We start from the raw sequence: 19110 nt of genomic DNA, 5'->3' as shown, positions 1-19110 counted from the left end.
TTAAGGCACTGGGTACCTTGTAATTTTAACAAGGCAGATACGCCCTGGTGGTTAAATGTGGGTGAATGGATGGGGTTGTATGAATTCCTCTTTTTTGAGTCCTCACGTAGCTTTTCTTCTGGAAATTCTCTGGCATGTGATATGTGTCAAAAGACATAATTTGGGTCTCAATCAGGACAGCACAATGTTCTGAACTCTGTACTTACCCCCACAATTCCTGTTATCCATTATGTCCATCTAGACTTCTTTGTCTCCTGGTTTTATTTTCACTACTGTGTTGTTTTGGCATCCCAAAACTACTGTGTTGTTTTGGCATCCCAAAACTACTGTGTTGTTTTGGCATCCCAAAACTACTGTGTTGTTTTGGCATCCTTGGGAACGTTGGGAGTTGACATCCTTGGCAGAGTATTGAGAGTTTCATGCTTGACTCTGATGATGGTGTCTGTGATGCGGTACCCCTTCCAGGTGTTTTTTTTGCAGATAGAGGGCATCAACAGAGGGCTGTAGCCAAAAGAATCAATATGTGTGAAACATCCCTTGGGGACCCAGCAAATTCTTGGGATGTTAATTTATTAGGGGGAATGCAGTCTTACGATATGCAGATGGCGCAATTGGGTGATTACCATTTCTGTGAACCTATTTCTTCTCAAAGCCTCATGAATACCATGCAAACTTGGATTAAGTGAGGAAAATGGTATCATGGAAGGTGAAATTTGGAAAAAGTCAAAATGTTTAGTTTCATCATTAGTTACTTAGTTTAGGTCACCATTGAGGCTGCTAAAAACTAAATGATTGATTTGAATTTTACTTTTCTCTCTGATAGTCTTGGAATATTGAAATAATATTAATAATATGCTTAATATAATTACAATTAATATAATTGGGATAATTAATAAAAGAAGCAGCAGACCAAAAAGGCTGTGGGCCAATAATTTTTTAAACATGGAATTTCATGGACCAAACTTACTTTACTGCTGTACCATCATTGAGACTACCCCTTTGAGAATGGCTTAGCAGCATTTTAAAAAGAAAGATACATATTTACATCACTGACAGAAATCCTCGTTTTAATTTTTTAACCCACTGCTTTGGCAGAAGTTAGGAAAGAACTACACAGAATAAGTTATAGAATACAAGGAGTACTACCTTTATGTTCTAAAGAATTCTAAGTATCTTATAGATATGACCTGAATCCATGTAACGTTTTTGTAATGTAAACCCCAGGTAAATTATTTTTCTACATTTTTAAGATAAAAAGCTACGGTACAGATATTTCTTAAAAATGTCTGAGTAAACTCTAGTTTTTATCACCACTTGCTGGCTGAAATTGAACTTACTCTGCTCCTAACTAAGGTAGTTTGATAATATTATGAAACTCAGGCTCTTAATGCTGTTGACTCTCTATAGCTGAATAATAATATCGTGGCATATTAAGGATAATTTCTGATAATTGACAGCTTTTCTTGAGTGGGAGCTTATTAATACTTGGATGCCTAAATATGTTTAAAATTATCTATTTTAATGAATAGTACTTGGCTGTTTCAGTTTCTTAGCTAATTTGAAAGAGAAAAAGTAACTGTCTAATTTACTTGTCTATAGCTTGCTAACATGTAAATTGATGGTAATTTTCTGGATTGGTTGGGGTAAAAGGTATGTTAAGGCATGAAGAAAATCTAGGTAACTTGTACACATCTCTCCAAAACTTGGATTCCATTAAAAAAAAGGTTGTTCAATGCAATTAGTTTGGTGATGCACTTAACACATGGAAATTAGCTCTACTTTAACCTGTTAAAATGGAATAATAGGAGGGTATATCAGGACTGTTGGTTGCAAATGACAGAAAATTTTGCTCAGATTGCTTTAAAACAATTTTGCTTTTAATTTAAATTGTAATTGTCAAGTATGATTGAAACATAGCTGACTTCAGGCGTGGGTGGATCTAGGCATTAGAAACCTACATCTGCCTTGCTTCTGAGTTATTACATGTCTAACTTATTCTTAGGTAGACTCTTCCCTTAGAGTTGCAAGATGGCCATCTGTACTTCATAGCTTTTATTGCCATTTTAGCCTCTCAGCATAATGATTAATTTCTTAGTAGTTCTAGCAAAAGGCTGACATTTATTTACTCTGTTTCGCCTATATCAGGTCAACTGCCCACTCAAAAATGAATTGCTGTGGCAAGAAGTTGTGATATTCTCATTGCTCAGACCTGGGTCATAGGGCCTTGTGGATTGAACCAAATGGTTATACAAATATAAAGATGGTTCTCTGGAAGAAAATGGGATGCTGTCATTAGAAAAAGAGCTTAAAGGTGGTTACTAACAGATGACCACTACAGTGTATGTGTGTGTTTGTGTGTATGTCTGTGTGTTTTAAACATTTATATGTTTATAAAACTTTATTCATTTAGTTATTCTCATTTATTTATAAAGGTGAAAATGAAGTTTGAGGATTTTATATATATATTTAAGTGTGTTTTTAGAGTGTTACAGTGGTCTGGTAATTATTATTAATAAGAATGCACTACCTTATGTCTACTTAGCCTCCCTCCATGCCTCATGCCCCTTCTTCCCTTATTCTTGATATCCTGGAATTGCACATCCCAATAAACATTAGCACATAAGCTTTGCCTGAGTTTCTACTTTCTGGGGAATATGAATGGAAAATGATATCTATCAGACTTACTTAGGGGGCTGTTTCAAATGATAAATACACCACCATGACAGTCCTTTGATACATTGTATGCTTCAAGTTTATAAGGATGAGAAAAGGTGTAACACCACGACATTAGACTTAGAAATAGTTGACCTAAGTTTGATCCTAACTCTGCTACTTACTGTATGACATTGAGTAATTTGCTGAACCTCTCTGAGCCTCATTCCTTCATCTGGTCAACAAAGGGTCAGCATGATAACATGGGTTTTCAGGGAGGACTGCTTGGGGTGCCTGTGAATCATTAGGCAATTTACATGCATCTCCAAGCCTCAGTTTTCTCATGTGTAAAATGGAGATAGTAATACAATCTACCTAACAGGTTTGTTTTGAGGATTCAATGAGATTGTCATTCATGCGAAGCATTTGTAAAGTGCCTTATCTATTATCATCTCTGAAAAAGAGTAAAAAGCTGCCTCTTTGAAAGATTGTGAAGATTAGCTGCATTCTCTAGGCAGCTGTTGGAGCCATTTGGGTTAGGTCTGAGCACCTGAGCTATTGTAAAGCATGACATAGGTATAAAATGATGTCTTTTTCTAGGGGAAACAAAACTACTGTGATATATTTAATACATAAATTGTGGAAGTTTTAACAACCATGATATCTACCTACAAACTTTTGTCTCACAATGAAAAACAGAAATGAGTACTTAAAATGATAACTATGTAAACCAGTTGAGAATAGCACATTAATAACTTAAAAATAGTTGTTTCTTTTTATACTTTGGTTTGAAAGCTGAGATTGTACCAGATTGTGGACTTTGCAAAGAAGAAAATGTGAAATCCAGAAGTCCTCATTTAACTTGTTTAAGGGAATTTATATGTAGACTTGTCATGCTCAGCAGGAATTCTTCATTGTGATCACTATTTCTATTAAAGCAATTTTTTTGGAAGCCTGCAGGGTGGCCACAGTGGGATGCTTCCTATACCAAAACCAAAAGGGTACATTCGCAAAATGCCTTTTGGTGAATAATGAACCAAATTTCAACTAATTTACTTTCTGACTATTTCATATGCCACTGTGATTTCCGTGTCTTCTGAAATCTAATACATTTACTGCCTATATTGTTCATATAGCAATCTGATCGTGTTTTCCTTTAATTCTTTTAAAAAATGAGATTAACCATTAGAGTGTGGCAGCTAACAAATGGGCTTAGAAACAACACAAATGGGTTTGAAGTCATATCACTTAGTAGTTGTGTTATCTTGAGGAAGTCCCTTACCTTCTTAGGATGCATTTTCCCTGTCTATAAGAGTAATGTAAGGGAATAATAAAAGTAGCTATTTCATAGACTTGTGTAAAATTAATGATATAACAAATGAAAAACATTTAACACATTTCCTGGGATAGCGTAACCATTCAAAAATATTAGTTATTGCTTATTATAGTTTTATCCATAGCATTTTCCCTACTATGTATTATCTTTTCTTCTTTTTATTTTTTATTTTTATGGGTATATAATAGGTATATATATTTACGGGGTACATGAGATATTTTGATACAGGCAGACAGTGCATAATAATCACATCAGGGCAAATGGGGTATCCATCACTTCAAGCATTTATTATTTTTTGTGTTATAAATTCCAATTATACTCTTTTAGTTATATTAAAATGTACAATAAATAATTATTCATTGTAGTCACCCTATTGTGCTATCAAATACTAGGCCTTATTTATTCTAACTATATTTTTGTACCCATTAACCATCCCCCACCCCGCCTGCTCCCACCAACTACCCTTTTTAGCCTCTGGTAACCATCCTTCTACTCTGTATCTCCATGAGTTCAATTGTTTTAATGTTTAGTTTCCACAAATAAGTGAGGACGTGCAAAATTTGTCTTTCTGTGCCTGGCTTATTTCACTTAACAAAATGTCCTCCAGTTCCATCCATCTTATTGCAAATGACTGGATCTCATTCTTTTTTCATGGCTGAATAGTACTCCATTGTGTGTATATATCACATTTCAAAAATCCATTCATCTGTTGATGCTCACTTAGGTTGTTTCCAAATCTTGGCTAATATGAATAATGCTGCAGTAAACATGCATGGGAGTACAGATATCTCTTTGATATACTGATTTCCTGTCTTTTGAGCAGATACCTAGCGGTGGGATTGCTGGATCTTATGGTAGTTTTGTTTTTGGTTTTTTGAGAAACTTCCACGCTATTCTCCATAGTGGCTATACATTCCCACCAACAGTGTATGAGGGTTCCCTTTTCTCCACATCCTTGCCAGCATTCATTATTGCCTGTCTTTTGGATAAAAGCCATTTTAACTGGGTGATATGATCTCATTGTAGTTTTGATTTGCATTTCTCTGATGATCAGTGACGGTGAGCACCTTTTCATGTACCCGTTTCTTAGTTGTATGTCTTATTTTAAGAAATATCTATTCAGATCTTTTGGCCATTTTAAACTAGATTATTAGATTTTTCCTATTGAGTTGTTTTTAACTCCCTATATATTCTGGTTATTAATTCCTTGTCAGATGGGTAGTTTACAAATACTTTCTTCCATCTTTTTGTTGTCTCTTCACTTTGTTGATTGTTTCCTTTGCTGTGCAGAAGCTTTTTAACTTGATATGATCCTATTTCTCCATTTTTGCTTTGGTTGTTTGTGCTTATGGGGTATTACTCAAGAAACCTTTGCCCAGTCCAATATCCTGGAGTTTCCCCAATGTTTTCTTGTAGTAGCTTCATAGTTTGAGGTCTTAAATTTAAGTCTTTAATCCATTTTGATTTGATTTTTGTATATAGTGAGAGATAAGGGTCTAGTTTTATTTTTCTGCATATTAATATCCAGTTTTCCTAGCAGCATTTATTGAAGAAACTGTTTTTCCCCAATGTATGTTCTTGGCACCTCTATAAAAAATGAGCTCACTGTAGATGTATGAGTTTGTTTCTGGGTTCTCTATTTATTCTGTTCCATTGGTCTATGTGTCATTTTTATGGCAGTACTCTGTTGTTTTGGTTACTATAGGTCTATAGTAAAATTTGAAGTCAGATAATGTGATGCCTCTAGTTTTGTTCTTTGTGCTAAGGATGGCTTTAGCTATTCTGGGTCTTTTGTGGTTCCATATAGATTGTAGGATTATTTTTTTCTATTTCTGTGAAGAATGTCATTGGTATTTTGATAGGGATTGCATTGAATCTGTAGATTGCTTTAGGTAGTATGGACATTTTAACAATATTGATTCTTCTAATTCATGAACATGGAATATCTTTCCATTTTGTTATGTCTTCAATTTCGTGCATCAGTGTTTTATAGTTTTCATTGTAGAGATCTTTCACTTTCTTGGCTAAGTCTGTTCTTAAGTATCTTATTTTATTTGTAATGATTATAAATGGAATTACTTTCTTGATTTCTTTTTCAGATTGTTCACTGCTGGCATATAGAAATGCTACTGATTTTTGTATACTTGATATTGTATCATGCAACTTAACTGAATTTATTAGTTCTAATAGCTTTTTGGTGGAATCTTTAGGTTTTTCCAAATATAAGGTCATATTATTTGCAAACAAGGTTAATTTGAGTTCCTTCTTTCCAAATTGAATGCCCTTTATTTCTTCTCTTGTTTGATTGCTCTTGCTAGGACTTCTAGTACTGTGTTGAATAACTGGTGAAAGTGGGCATCCTTGTCTTGTTTTAGATCTTGAGGAAAGACTTTCAGTTTTTTGCCATTCAGCATGATACTAGGTGTAGGTCTGTTCTTCTATTAATATTATATTGAGGTATGTTCCTTCTGTAACCAGATTTTAGAGGGTTTTTATCATGAAAGAATGTTGATTTTTATCAAATGCTTTTTCAGCATCAATTGAAATGATCATATGGTTTTTGTCCTTCATTCTGTTGATATGATGTATCATGTTAATTGATTTGCATATATTGAACTATTCTTGCATCCCTGGGATAAATTTCACTTGGTTATGATGAATGTACTTTTTAATGTGTGTTGAATTTGGTTTGCTAGTATTTTGTTGAGAATTTTTGCCTCAGTGTTCATTAAGGATATTGGCCTGTAGTTTTCCTTTTTTGATTTGCCTTTGGTTTTGGTATCAGGGTAATATAAGTCTCATAGAATGAGTTTGGAAGTAGTCTTTCCTCCTCTATTTTTAGAAATGTTTTGGGTAGGTAAAACAGAGATATAGACCAATGGAACAGAACAGAGCCCTCAGAAATAATACCACACATCTACAACTATCTGATCTTTGACAAACCTGACAAAAACAAGCAATGGGGAAAGGATTCCCTATTTAACAAATGGTGCTGGGAAAATTGGCTAGCCATATGTAGAAAGCTGAAACTGGATCCCTTCCTTACACCTTATACAAAAATTAATTCAAGATGGATTAAAAACTTAAATATTGGCCCGGCGCGGTGGCTCACACCTGTAATCCCAGCACTTTGGGAGGCCGAGGTGGGTGGATCACGAGGTCAGGAGTTCAAGACCAGCCTGGCCAACTTGGTGAAACCCCTGTCTCTACTAAAAATACAAAAAAAACTAGACAGGCATGGCGGCAGGTGCTGTAATCCCAGCTTCTCAGGAGGCTGAGGCAGAGAATTGCTTGAACCCGGGAGGCAGAGGTTGCAGTGAGCCAAGATTTCGCCACTGCACACTACCCTGGGTGAAAGAGCAAGACAACGTCTCAAAAAAAAAAAAAAAACTTAAATATTAGACCTAAAACCATAAAAACCCTAGAAGAAAACATAGGCAATACCATTCAGGACATAAGCATGGGCAAGGACTTCATGTCTAAAACACCAAAAGCAATGGCAACAAAAGCCAAAATTGACAAATGGGATGTAATTAAACTAAAGAGCTTCTGCACAGCAAAAGAAACTCCCATCAGAGTGAACAGGCAACCTACAGAATGGGAGAAAATTTTTGCAATCTACTCATCTGACAAAGGGCTAATATCCAGAATCTACAAAGAACTCAAACAAATTTACAAGAAAAAAACAAACAACCCCATCAAAAAGTGGGCAAAGGATATGAACAGACCCTTCTCAAAAGAAGACATTTATGCAGCCAAAAGACACATGAGAAAATGTTCATCATCACTGGCCATCAGAGAAATGCAAATCAAAACCACAATGAGATACCATCTCACACCAGTTAGAATGGCGATCATTAAAAAGTCAGGAAACAACAGGTGCTGGAGAGGATGTGGAGAAATAGGAACACTTTTACACTGTTGGTGGGACTGTAAACTGGTTCAACCATTGTGGAAGACAGTGTGACGATTCCTCAGGGATCTAGAACTAGAAATACCATTTGACCCAGCCATTCCATTAGTGGGTATATACCCAAAGGATTATAAATCATGCTGCTATAAAGACACATGCACACGTATGTTTGTTGTGGCACTATTCGTAATAGCAAAGACTTGGAACCAACCCAAATGTCCATGAATGATAGACTGGATTAAGAAAATGTGGCACATATACACCATGGAATACTATGCAGCCATAAAAAGTGATGAGTTCATGTCCTTTGTAGGGACATGGATGAAGCTGGAAACCATCATTCTCAGCAAACTGTTGCAGGGACAGAAAACCAAACACCACATGTTCTCACTCATAGGTGGGAATTGAACAATGAGAACCCTTGGACACAGGAAGGGGAACATCACACACTGGGGCCTGTTGTGGGGTAGGGGGAGGGGGGAGGGATAGCATTAGGAAATATACCTAATGTAAATGACGAGTTAATGGGTGCAGCACACCAACATGGCACATGTATACGTATGTAACAAAGCTGCCCGTTGTGCACATGTACCCTAGAACTTAAAGTATTAAAAAAAAAAAAAAAGAAATGGTTTGGATAGGATTGGCATTAGTTCTTCTTTAAATTCAGCTGTGAAACCATTGGTCCCAGACTTTTCTATGCTAGGAGACCGTTTATTATGGCTTTAATCTAATTATTTGTTGTTAGTCTATTCAGGTTTTGAGTCTTTTCTTGGTTCAATCTTGGTAAGTTGAATGTGTCTAAGCTTTGTCCATTTCTTCTAAGTTTCTCAATTTATTGGCATATAGTTGCTCATAGTAGTCTGTAATGATCCTTTGAATTTCTGTGGTATCAGTTGTAATGTCTGTCTATTCATCTCTGATTTCATTTATTTGGGTTCTCTCTTTTTTTCTCTTAGGCTAAAGGTTTGTCATTTTTGTTTATCTTTTCAAACAACCAGCTTTTTGTTTCATGGATCTTTTGTATTGCTTTTTTAAAATTTCATTTATTCATGCTTTGATCTTTATTATTTTTCTTCCTTTACTAATTTTGGGTTTGGTTTTATTTTGCTTTTCTATAATAGTTCTTTAAGATGCATTGTTCAGTTTTTTATTTGAAGTTTTTCTACTTTTTAAATTATCGCTTTGAATAAACTTTCTACCCCAATCTTTCTCTCCCTCCTCTTTATGCCAATAACCCTTAGATTTGCCCTTTTAGGCTGTTTTCTAGATCTCATAGGTGTGTTTCATTCTTTTTTCTTTTGTCTCCTCTGACTGTGTATTTTCAAATAGCCTGTCTGCGAGCTCACTAATTCTTCTGCTTAAGTCTGCTATTGAGAGACTCTGATGCATCCTTTGGTATGTCAGTTGAATTTTTCAGCTCCAGAATTTCCACTTGATTTTTAAAAATTATTTCAATCTCTTTGTTGAAGTTATCTGATGGGATTCTGAATTCCTTCTCTGTGTTATCTTGAATTTCACTGAGCTTCTGCAAAACAGCTATTGGGAATTATCTGTCTGAAAGGTCATATGTCTCTGTTACTTGGAATTGGTCATTGGTACCTTATTTAGTTTGTTTGGTGAGGTCATGTTTTCCTAGATAGTCTTGATGCTTGTATATATTTGTCAATGTCTGAGCATTGAAGAGTTAGGTATTTATTGTAGTCGTTACAGTCTGGGCTTGTTTGTACCTGTCTTGGGAAAGCTTTTCAAGCATTCAAAGGGAATTGATTGTTGTGATCTATGACTTTGCATATGATATCGCTGCAGCCATATCTGCGTTAGGCAGCACCATAAGCCCAGTAATGCTGTGACTCTTACAGACTTGCAGGTTTACCACCTTTGTGGTTGTGATAAGATCTGAGAGAATTCCCTGGATTACCAGGCAGAGACTCTTGTTCTCTTCTCTTACTTTCCTCTGAACAGAAGAAGTCTCTCTTTCCATTTGAGCTACCTGGAGTTGGGGGAGGTGTGACTCAAGTACCCCTGTGGTCATTACTACTGGGATTATACTGGGTCAGACTCGAAGTCAGCACAGCATTGGATCTCACCCAAGGCCCACAGTGACCATTGTTTGGCTACCACCAATGTTCAGACAAGGTCCAAGGGCTCTTCAGTCACCATGTGGTGAATCCAGCCAGGCTTGTGTCCTTCCCTTCAAGGCAGTGAGCTGAGGGCAGGTACAGAAATGCCATGCAGGAACCAGGGCCTGGAGCCAGGAACTTTAGGAATCTATTTGGTGCTCTATTCTGCTGCTGCTGAGCTGGCACCCAAACTGCAAAGCAAAGTCCTTTACACTCTTTCTTCCCCTTTCCTGATGCAGAAGGAGCCTCTCTGCATGGCCGCCACTGCCCCATGCCTGGCTACTGATGATGTTCAGTCAAGGCTCAAGCTGGCTATTCAGTCAGCTTATGGTGAATGCTGCCAGGCCTGGGTTTCTAACTTCAGGGAAGTGGGCTCTTCTCTGGCCCAGGGCAGGTCCAGAAATGCTAAGACCGAAGGCCTGGAATTGGGGATCATAGGAGCCTGTTTGGTACTCTGCTCCACTGTGCCTGAGCTGGTGCCCAAGCTGCAAGACAAAGTCACCTTCATTCTTCCCTCTCCTTTCATCCAGCAGGCACTTCTCCCCATGGCCACCACAGCTGGGAATGCACTGGGTCACACCTGAAGCCAGCATAGCTCTGGATCTCACTCAAGGTCCATGGCAAGTACTGCTTGGGTATCCTTGATGTTTATTCAAAGCCCAAGGTCTCTTAGTCAGCAGGTGATGAATCTTGCCAAGACTGGGTCCTTACTTTCAAAGCAGGAGGTTCCCTTTAGCCCAGGGTATGTCTAAAAATGTCACCTGGGAGCTAGGGCCTGGAATTGGGGCCTTAAGACTCTGCCTCGTATCTTAACCTACCGTGGCTAAGCTGGTATCCAAGTTGGAAGACAAAGTCCTCTTTACTCTTCCCTCTGCTCTCCTCAAGCAGAAGGAAGGAGCTTCTCCCAGAGCTGCACTGCTTGGAGTTGGGGGAGAGGTGGTGCAAGCACTTTCTTGGCTGCCCAAGCTGGTGTCTCGCTAAGTCATATGCACCCCAAGTCTCTTGGCTCTGAGCCCAGTACAGCACCAGTAGAAACTTCCAGGAGTTGCGAACTAGTTTATGACACATGATTTTGGAATTTTAATCCCCCAAAATTGATACACTGGTTGCTCAGGTGCCTATATGTAATAAATAAGACAACCTGTGAAAGGGGTTAGGCATGGTACCTAGAGAGGAAGACCTGGAGGTAGTGTTACATCCTTCTTCCATTCCATTTTGCAGAAGTCACCACTGAGTTGCTGTCTAATGAGTAGTGATTCACGTTTTGCTAAATTGAGAATGCCAGACTACGGAGTAATGCTCTGTGGAGGAGAGCCGAGCAGGGATATGTACTATCTATGCTGTTTTTTAGGCAGGAGACCAATTTATTTTTTTCTGTTAGAGGTGGGGACAAACCTACATCACATCTTTAGAAATGGACAAAAGGTTGATTATCTAACTCTAGACTTCTCCCTTCTAAAAGCTAATTCTATGGAGTACGTATGGACACAAAGAAGGGAACAGACACAGGGGCCTACGTGAAGTGGAGGGAGGGAGGAAGGTGAGGATCAAAAAACTACCTGTTGGGTACTATTCTTATTACCTAGGTGGCAGATAATCTGTACACCAAACCCCTGTGACACACAATTTACCTATATAGCAAACCTGCACATGTACGCCTATATCTAAAATAAAAGTTAAACAAAATTAAAGCTAGTTCTGATTTAGGGATCTTTGATGTTGAATGTTGATGAAAAGTGATTTATATTTGTGATTGCTAGTTTCAGAACCACTACGATGAAAAAAGTGACTAAACTTTTGGTAATGTGAACACACTACTCCTTAGAAGTATTGTCCAGACTCCAAATTCTGCCTGTCATTGCTTCATTTTCATGCCCTCCTGATCGCCTAAAATAGTTAGACTTCCCATTTCATGATTGGAAAGGCATTGCAAATATTTTTACATTAAAGTCCTGGAACTGTAGATTATTTTCTACCAGGGATATTAAGAAATTTCAGGCCAGGTGCAGTGGCTCATGCCTGTAATCCCAGCACTTTGGGAGGCCGAGGAGGGGGGATCACAAGGTTGGGAGATCGAGACCATCCTGGCTAACACGGTGAAACCCCATCTCTACTAAAAATACAAAAAATTAGCCGGGCATTGTGGTGGGTGCCTGTAGTCCCAGCTACTCGGGAGGCTGAGGCAGGAGAATGGCGTGAACCTGGGAGGCGGAGCTTGCAGTGAGCTGAGATAGCGCCACTGCGCTCCAGCCTGGGCAATAGTGTGAGACTCTGTCTCAAAAAAAAAAAAATTCTAATCACAAAGTAAAACATATTCATTGTACCTTGTATCAGTATGTACTCAATTACCTTATTTTAATGTTCTGCATACACTTATATTTAGCAGATTTTTTTCTGGTATTGGTTTATGTGCTAATTTACTTATTTATTTAAAGAATAAATTACTTAGTTAATATTTATTTTCCCTACATACATGTAAACTCTGTAAGAACAGAGATCTTTTTGTCGGAGGCCGAAGATAAAGCCTGTTAAGCCAATTAAGAGCATAGACAGTGCTCAGTAAACATTTGCTGAATGGAATACATGAGTGAATTGTAAACACTTTGGAATTTATAGAAAAGTGAACATAAGAAAACAGAAGCCCTAGAAATAAACCATATAACACTGAAAGTGTACCTGTGTATTTAAATATGCCTGTATATGTAGAAGTCCTTGCTTTATACCGTAGTGCTGTAACTGTAACTGTAAAAAAAAGACTTTGCAAACTGAAATTATGCAAAGCAATCCTAATAATCAATGAAAACAGTTACTATTGCTCTTTGACCTTTAAAAATTTTTAAATCACTACAGTTTCTCTTGTTGTTAGCTATAAAGGTATAGGGAAATGGAAAAAGGTAAAACTAATATTTATTCAGTACACAGTAATTTAAAACATTAGAAATATTGATATTAAAATTGTTTCATTGTACAGTCTTATCAGGAGTAGTTTGAATAGTGCTTGCCTTCTTCCTGTTGTACAACTTATGATACAGAGCATGCATTTTTTTTCAATGCCTAGACAAACTGTCATGCTCTCTAAATGTGGATCAGCTTACATTTTATCCTGTGTGCTTTCCATGTCAAGAAATGTCTCCTAAAACTCCTTGAATGTGAAGTTTTTAGCCAGTATCACTTTCTCTAGGACATCATCATCCTTTTCATTACAATCACTTTCCTTGTTTATGTTGATTAATTCACCTTCACTAAGTTCCTCTAACTGCATATACAGAGTCTTTCAATGGTGAATGGCAGCATCGTTTACGTTCCATGGTTAGCTACGTCGTCTCCATTTACGTTTGATACAAATTTTACTTCCAATAGTATTAATTTTTGTTTCTGTACATTGCCTTCATTCTTGTTGGCCAGTTCCGTCTTTGATTATCCATGTCACTTGCATTTATCTTTGGGAGACAAGAAGGCAACACAGCTACACACTTTGCTGTCTGTGTGTGAACTGAATAACAAACACGCAGTGATCAATCACTGACATATTTTAAAGAAACACCCCATGATTGGTCAATGATCATTATGCACACATGTTAGTTACGTAGTGATTTATGGACTGAAGAGCTAGCTGCAAAGTTTGTACTTTATGAAATTACTATTAATATACCATGTTAACTGAAATTTGAACTGTATTGTTGGGACTATGTTATTTAATCTAAATTGTGGTAACTGAAATGCACACATATCAGACTGAGCACCGTGAGGGCTGCCTCAATTCCTAGCTTTATTTTATAGAAATATATATTTATTGTTTCTTTACTAAAATGGGATCATTTAATGTGTATGATTTTTATTTTTAATTTAATTTTATATGGTATACATGTCAAAAAAGGCCAACTATTTTGACTTCATATTTTATGATTGAGTGGTATTTCATTGTATAGTTGTACCATACTTTATTTAACCAATCTTCCTTTTTGGATGTTTAGGATTTTTCTGTTTTCTCAGTTATAAACAATGCTAGAATGATCACCTCTGTCACTAAACCTTTGAGATAACTCTTATTTATTTAGAATGAATGTATTTCTAGTACAAGAATTGTTGGCTCACAGGATATATACACTATTTAAAAATTTTCATGTCCCACCAGAAATTTTCATGTCCTTCAAGCATCTCCCTTTAGAGAGATGTTTCCATTTAGGCTCCTACCAGTAACATAAATCAAGAAGTGCTGGGTGCATGATTCCCAAATCCTTGCCCAGGTTGGGATTATCATTATTTTTTTTTCATTTTTGACATTAAATTAATTAATTAATTAATTAATTTATAGACAGGGTCTTGCTTTGTCACCCAGGTTGGAGTGCAATGGCATGATCTCGGCTCACTGCAACCTCTGTCTCCCAGGTTCAAGCTATTTTCCTGCCTCAGCCTCTTGAGTAGCTGGGATTACAGGCACACGCCACCACGCCTGGCTAATTTTTTGTATATTTTTAGTAGAAACAGGGTTTCACCATGTTGGCCAGGCTGGTCTCGAACTCCTGACCTCAGGTGATCCACCCGCCTCAGCCTCCCAAAGTGCTGGGATCGCAGGTGTAAGCCACCGCGCCCTGCCATTTTTTGACATTTTAATAGGTAAAACACATTTTATTTTAATGATTAGTTTCGATTTTTAATTAGGTTGAATATTTTTCATGGGTTTATTTGTACTAAATAAATTTTGATCTATGGAATTTTATTCTGTCCTGTATTATAACAGTTTTCAGATGGTAGGGATTTTTGGTTTTATTGGGTCATTTGTGTACATATATTTCTACAAATTTATATATGCATGTGTGTGTGTGTGTCTATCCATAATAAACATATTTGTGTGTGCTTGAACTGCATTCACATGTATATAACATTGTTGGTTTTACCCAGGGATTTTGAGGAGTATTTGTGGGCCTTAAACTTGTAACATGACCATCAATTTCCAACTGCTTTTCTTTCTCTCTCTCTTTCTTTTCTTCTTCTTCTTCTTTCTTCTTTCGTCTTCTTCTTTTTTTTTTTTTTTTGAAAGGGAGTAACCCATGACCTGGGGGAAATTCTAGTTAATTTTTCATTGCATGATTTTCAGGAGATAGGGTCAAAAGGAGCTAGTAGGGCATTCAATTATGTGCTTGAGTGTGTTGGAAAATGTTTTTTTTTTTCCTCTCTCCCTCAAGTGTACAATATTTTACTTGGGCTTGTTTTTCAAGTGCATTGAAGTCTGACTAAACATTTTTGGGTACTACCATTCTGTAAAGAAGAGGGCCCATCTTGTTAAATATTCCTTCATCAACTTTGCAGTTAGCCAGTTATTGGCAGGGAGAAGCCTGCGAGGACATGAGCTTTAGGCATTGGACAGAGGGAGGGTGGGTGGGAGGCGGGGACTTGGGAGATCTCAGGATTGGGGTACTTTGTTGTCCCTCCCACTGCTGTATGAAAAAGTGACTGGTTCAAGCTGGCTTTTGTCTTATAATTTTGGATGAGTCATAAGTGGAGAAGGAGGGGAAGTGAGTGGTTAGACCTCAGCTCATCTGAGGGCTAAAGGTTCTTTGTGACACATCACACAGAATTGGAGTGCTGTCCTTCTGGAGAGTGGTGGAGAACCAAGATACAGTTCAGAACCAAAGGAATAGAGAAGGGCTTTGATTTCTTTTTGGCTTTAGATTGGGGATTTGGGAGGCTTAGCAGGAAAGATGTCCACTGAAAATGTGGAAGGGAAGCCCAGTAACCTTGGGGAGAGAGGAAGAGCCCGGAGCTCCACTTTCCTCAGGGTTGTCCAGCCAATGTTTAACCACAGTATTTTCACTTCTGCAGTCTCTCCTGCTGCAGAACGCATCCGATTCATCTTGGGAGAGGAGGATGACAGCCCAGCTCCCCCTCAGCTCTTCACGGAACTGGATGAGCTGCTGGCCGTGGATGGGCAGGAGATGGAGTGGAAGGAAACAGCCAGGTGAGGCATAGCTGACTGTATGTAGTACTGACCCAGGGAAACAAGGGCAGGGCAAGATGCTTGATCCTGGAGTGCCGTTCTTTAGCCTTAGCACTTTGAATGGCCAATGGGCATGATGTTGGCTGGGATAAGGAGTAAATAATTCTATTTCTTCTTTTCTTTTTTGTTGATATGAATGCAGGGCACCTCTTATTTCACTACTGGGGCATTGTTTCATTGATCCATGTTGCTATAATTTTGGCTTTTATAAGGAATTAGAAATAAAGCTCAATTTATATACTATTTAAGAGTAAAATATTTTAGAGAGATAATAAACTCAGGTACCCAAAAATGACAGCCAAGAGATATGTTTCCACAGTGTCCACATGCCAAGATCTCTTGTGAGATTTTGTGTGACTTATTACTCATTCCCTGTCAAGAGGGGGGTTTTGGCCAGGTGCAGTGGCTTGTGCCTGTAATCACAGAATTTTAGTAGGCCGAGGCAGGTAGATTGCCTGAGCCTAGGGTTCAAGACCAGCCTGGGCAACATAATGGGACCGCATCTCTACAAAAAAAAAAAAAAGAAAAAAAAGTCAGCCGGGCATGGTGGTGCATGCCTGTGGTCCCAGCTACTCAGGAGGCTGAGGTAGGAGGCTCACTTGAGCCTGTGAGGTCGAGGCTGCAGTGATCTCTGATCATGTTACTGCACTTCAATCTGGGTAACAGATTGAAACCCTGCCTCAAAAAATTAAATGAAATAAAAAAGAGATTATTAAAACAATGAGGAAAGTTGCTCTTATGGTAGTCCCCCCAAGGTTATCCACAGTTTAGCTTTTCATGGTTTCGGTTACTCACTGTACAGTACAGTAAGATATTTTGAGAGAGTTGCCACACTTATATAACTGTTATTACAGTATATTGTTATATTTATTCTATTTTATTATTAATTATTTTTGTTAGTCCCTTACTGTGCCTAATTTACAAATTAAACTTTATTATGTTTTATATACAGGAAAAAAACATAGTATACATAGGGTTTAGTACTATCCGTGCCTTCAGGAATTCACTGGGGGTCTTGGAATGTATCCCCTGTGAATAAGGGGACTACTGTATTTCAAGTATAAACCTGTAATCTTTTAAATATCCAGCTGAAAGTAGAAGGTTCATCTGAGTTTGGAGTTTAGAGGCCCGAGTTTACTTTGACTCTGTTGCCTCTTAGCGACAAGACACTCGATTTCCTAGAGCTTTGGTCTCATTATCAATAAAGAGTGGATAATAATGCCTATTACATATTATATATGTATGGTATATAAAACATATATTATATGTAAATATAGTATACAATGTATTTATAATGTCACATATTTATATACATACATGTGTATATGTATATGTATGAAAATGCTTTGTAAATTGTTAAGCATTACACAAATACCTGGGGTTTCATTAATCTCATAACGGAGCTTTTCTTTTACATATAGATTCAGAGATATTCTCCAGGTGAATCTTCTGTGACATAAGGCAATTATGTAATACAAAGACTTTGATTATAATGCAGTTGTTGGTCTCTCATTGTCATCATTATGTGCTGATTCCAATGTATTTCACTTTCATAAACAAGATAATGTTAAGATAAACCTCTTATAGTCTGTAATTTAATTCCAATCAATTCAACTCAACCAGTGTTATTTGAATGAATAGTTTATGTCAGGCACTGTTTTAGGTACCATGAATATAGCAGTGAGCAAATGAGGATCTTACATAGATCTCTATCTTATTAAAAGGTTTGAAGTAAGTTTAATATAATACCTTACAATATGAGAATAAGGGAAACCAAATCATTATCCCAGCTTTGAGTTTAAGAAAAACAAAGCAAAGATAGATGAAAGTCTTCTTCTGTGGTTATAGATGGAAAAAGTATTTATGGCTGCTATTTTTTCTAGATAGACTTAGAAAGAAATTCTAGAGTCAGAAAGAAAATATTTTTAAAAATCGCTTTAATCAATTAGAGCAGATGAGCTATAAAGGAGCAGTAAGCCAATAGCCTTTCCCTTTATGGATGAAGATTCTTTTAAGAGTTAGAGGAAGAATTTTTATTTTCTGAGGCATACTTTAAAATTTCTTACATCATACCACTTGTAATCAAGTGTTTATGAAGTTAATTGGATTTTTTGTAGTTTAGTTACTTAGGCTTATGCTTTGTAGGCTTATGGATTTATTTTTATTTCCACAATTTTAAGTAATATTGAATGTCTTTAGCCCTTTGGGATTTTTAATACTGGAGAAGCTTAATAAATTAATTTATTTGATAATGGGGGAGAAGTTTTTATTCCTCACCAAGAGTTTCTAGGTAGCTTAGTCTTGCAGAAACAACTGCTTTAAAAATGTTTAGAACTGATGGAGAATTTCTTATCTTTCATAACTTAAACAATGCCCAGAAAAAAAGTAATTCGGCTTTACTCCTTGCCCCAACAGTAGTATTAAGGAAAGAGACCTAATTTTTAAATACTTTATTTTTCAATTTACTGGGTAATTCTCTTTCTAATAGACATCTACAGTGGGTGTGATTGTTTAACTCTTCTGTTTGATAGCTACTTAATATTTTCTTCTTCTAATTAAAAAAGCTTTCATAACACATTTCCACTCCTCATCTGTAATACTTTCTTTTGAAGCTTTTCATTCTTTGCTCTTTTGGGGCTTCCTCCCAGGATACATCAACTGTTTCTTGTTCCCCTCTCTCAGAACCAATAACCTGTATAGAAAAAAATCCTCTGTAAAGTAAAATTTTAGTTCCTAAAACATCCTCCAAAAGAAGGCTTCCAAAGCAAAAACTTTTTACTAGTGAATCTGTTTCATTCTTTCTTTTCCTTCTTTCTGATAGAAAAATACAGTGTGAGAATTGTCCTGGTGCAGCCTGAAGTGTTGGGAGATTTTGGTCTAGTCTTGGCTTTGCTGCTCACTAGCTGTTTCACTTTGAGCAAGTCATGTAGTCTTTCTGAGCTTGAATTTCTTTTTTATCAGATGAAGGTCGTATTGAGTTGCCTCCTCCCTAACATTATATATATTTCATAGCTCTAAAATTTAATTCCTGTGTGTATACTGCTACACTCAGCTAAGACTACTTTGACTTTCTTATTTTCATCTTGAA

The 19110-nt window shown here is 37.1% G+C and overlaps 1 protein-coding gene across 3 annotated transcripts in view; it reads left to right on the top strand.

The window, feature by feature from the left end:
- The window catches only part of SLC4A4 (solute carrier family 4 member 4), a 383761-nt gene that overhangs the window by 135360 nt on the left and 229291 nt on the right, over positions 1-19110 (top strand). For all 3 annotated transcript variants that reach the window (XM_055111447.2, XM_063603791.1, XM_055111446.2), the window contains exon 4: positions 15848-15983. In XM_055111447.2, the coding sequence (XP_054967422.1) occupies positions 15848-15983 (136 nt within the window). The remainder of the gene's footprint in view (positions 1-15847; positions 15984-19110) is intronic.

The sequence above is a fragment of the Pan paniscus genome, chromosome 3 (assembly GCF_029289425.2).
Source record: "Pan paniscus chromosome 3, NHGRI_mPanPan1-v2.0_pri, whole genome shotgun sequence".
In the NCBI taxonomy this organism is placed as follows: domain Eukaryota; kingdom Metazoa; phylum Chordata; class Mammalia; order Primates; family Hominidae; genus Pan; species Pan paniscus.
This window is presented reverse-complemented; position numbering and strand designations above follow the sequence as displayed.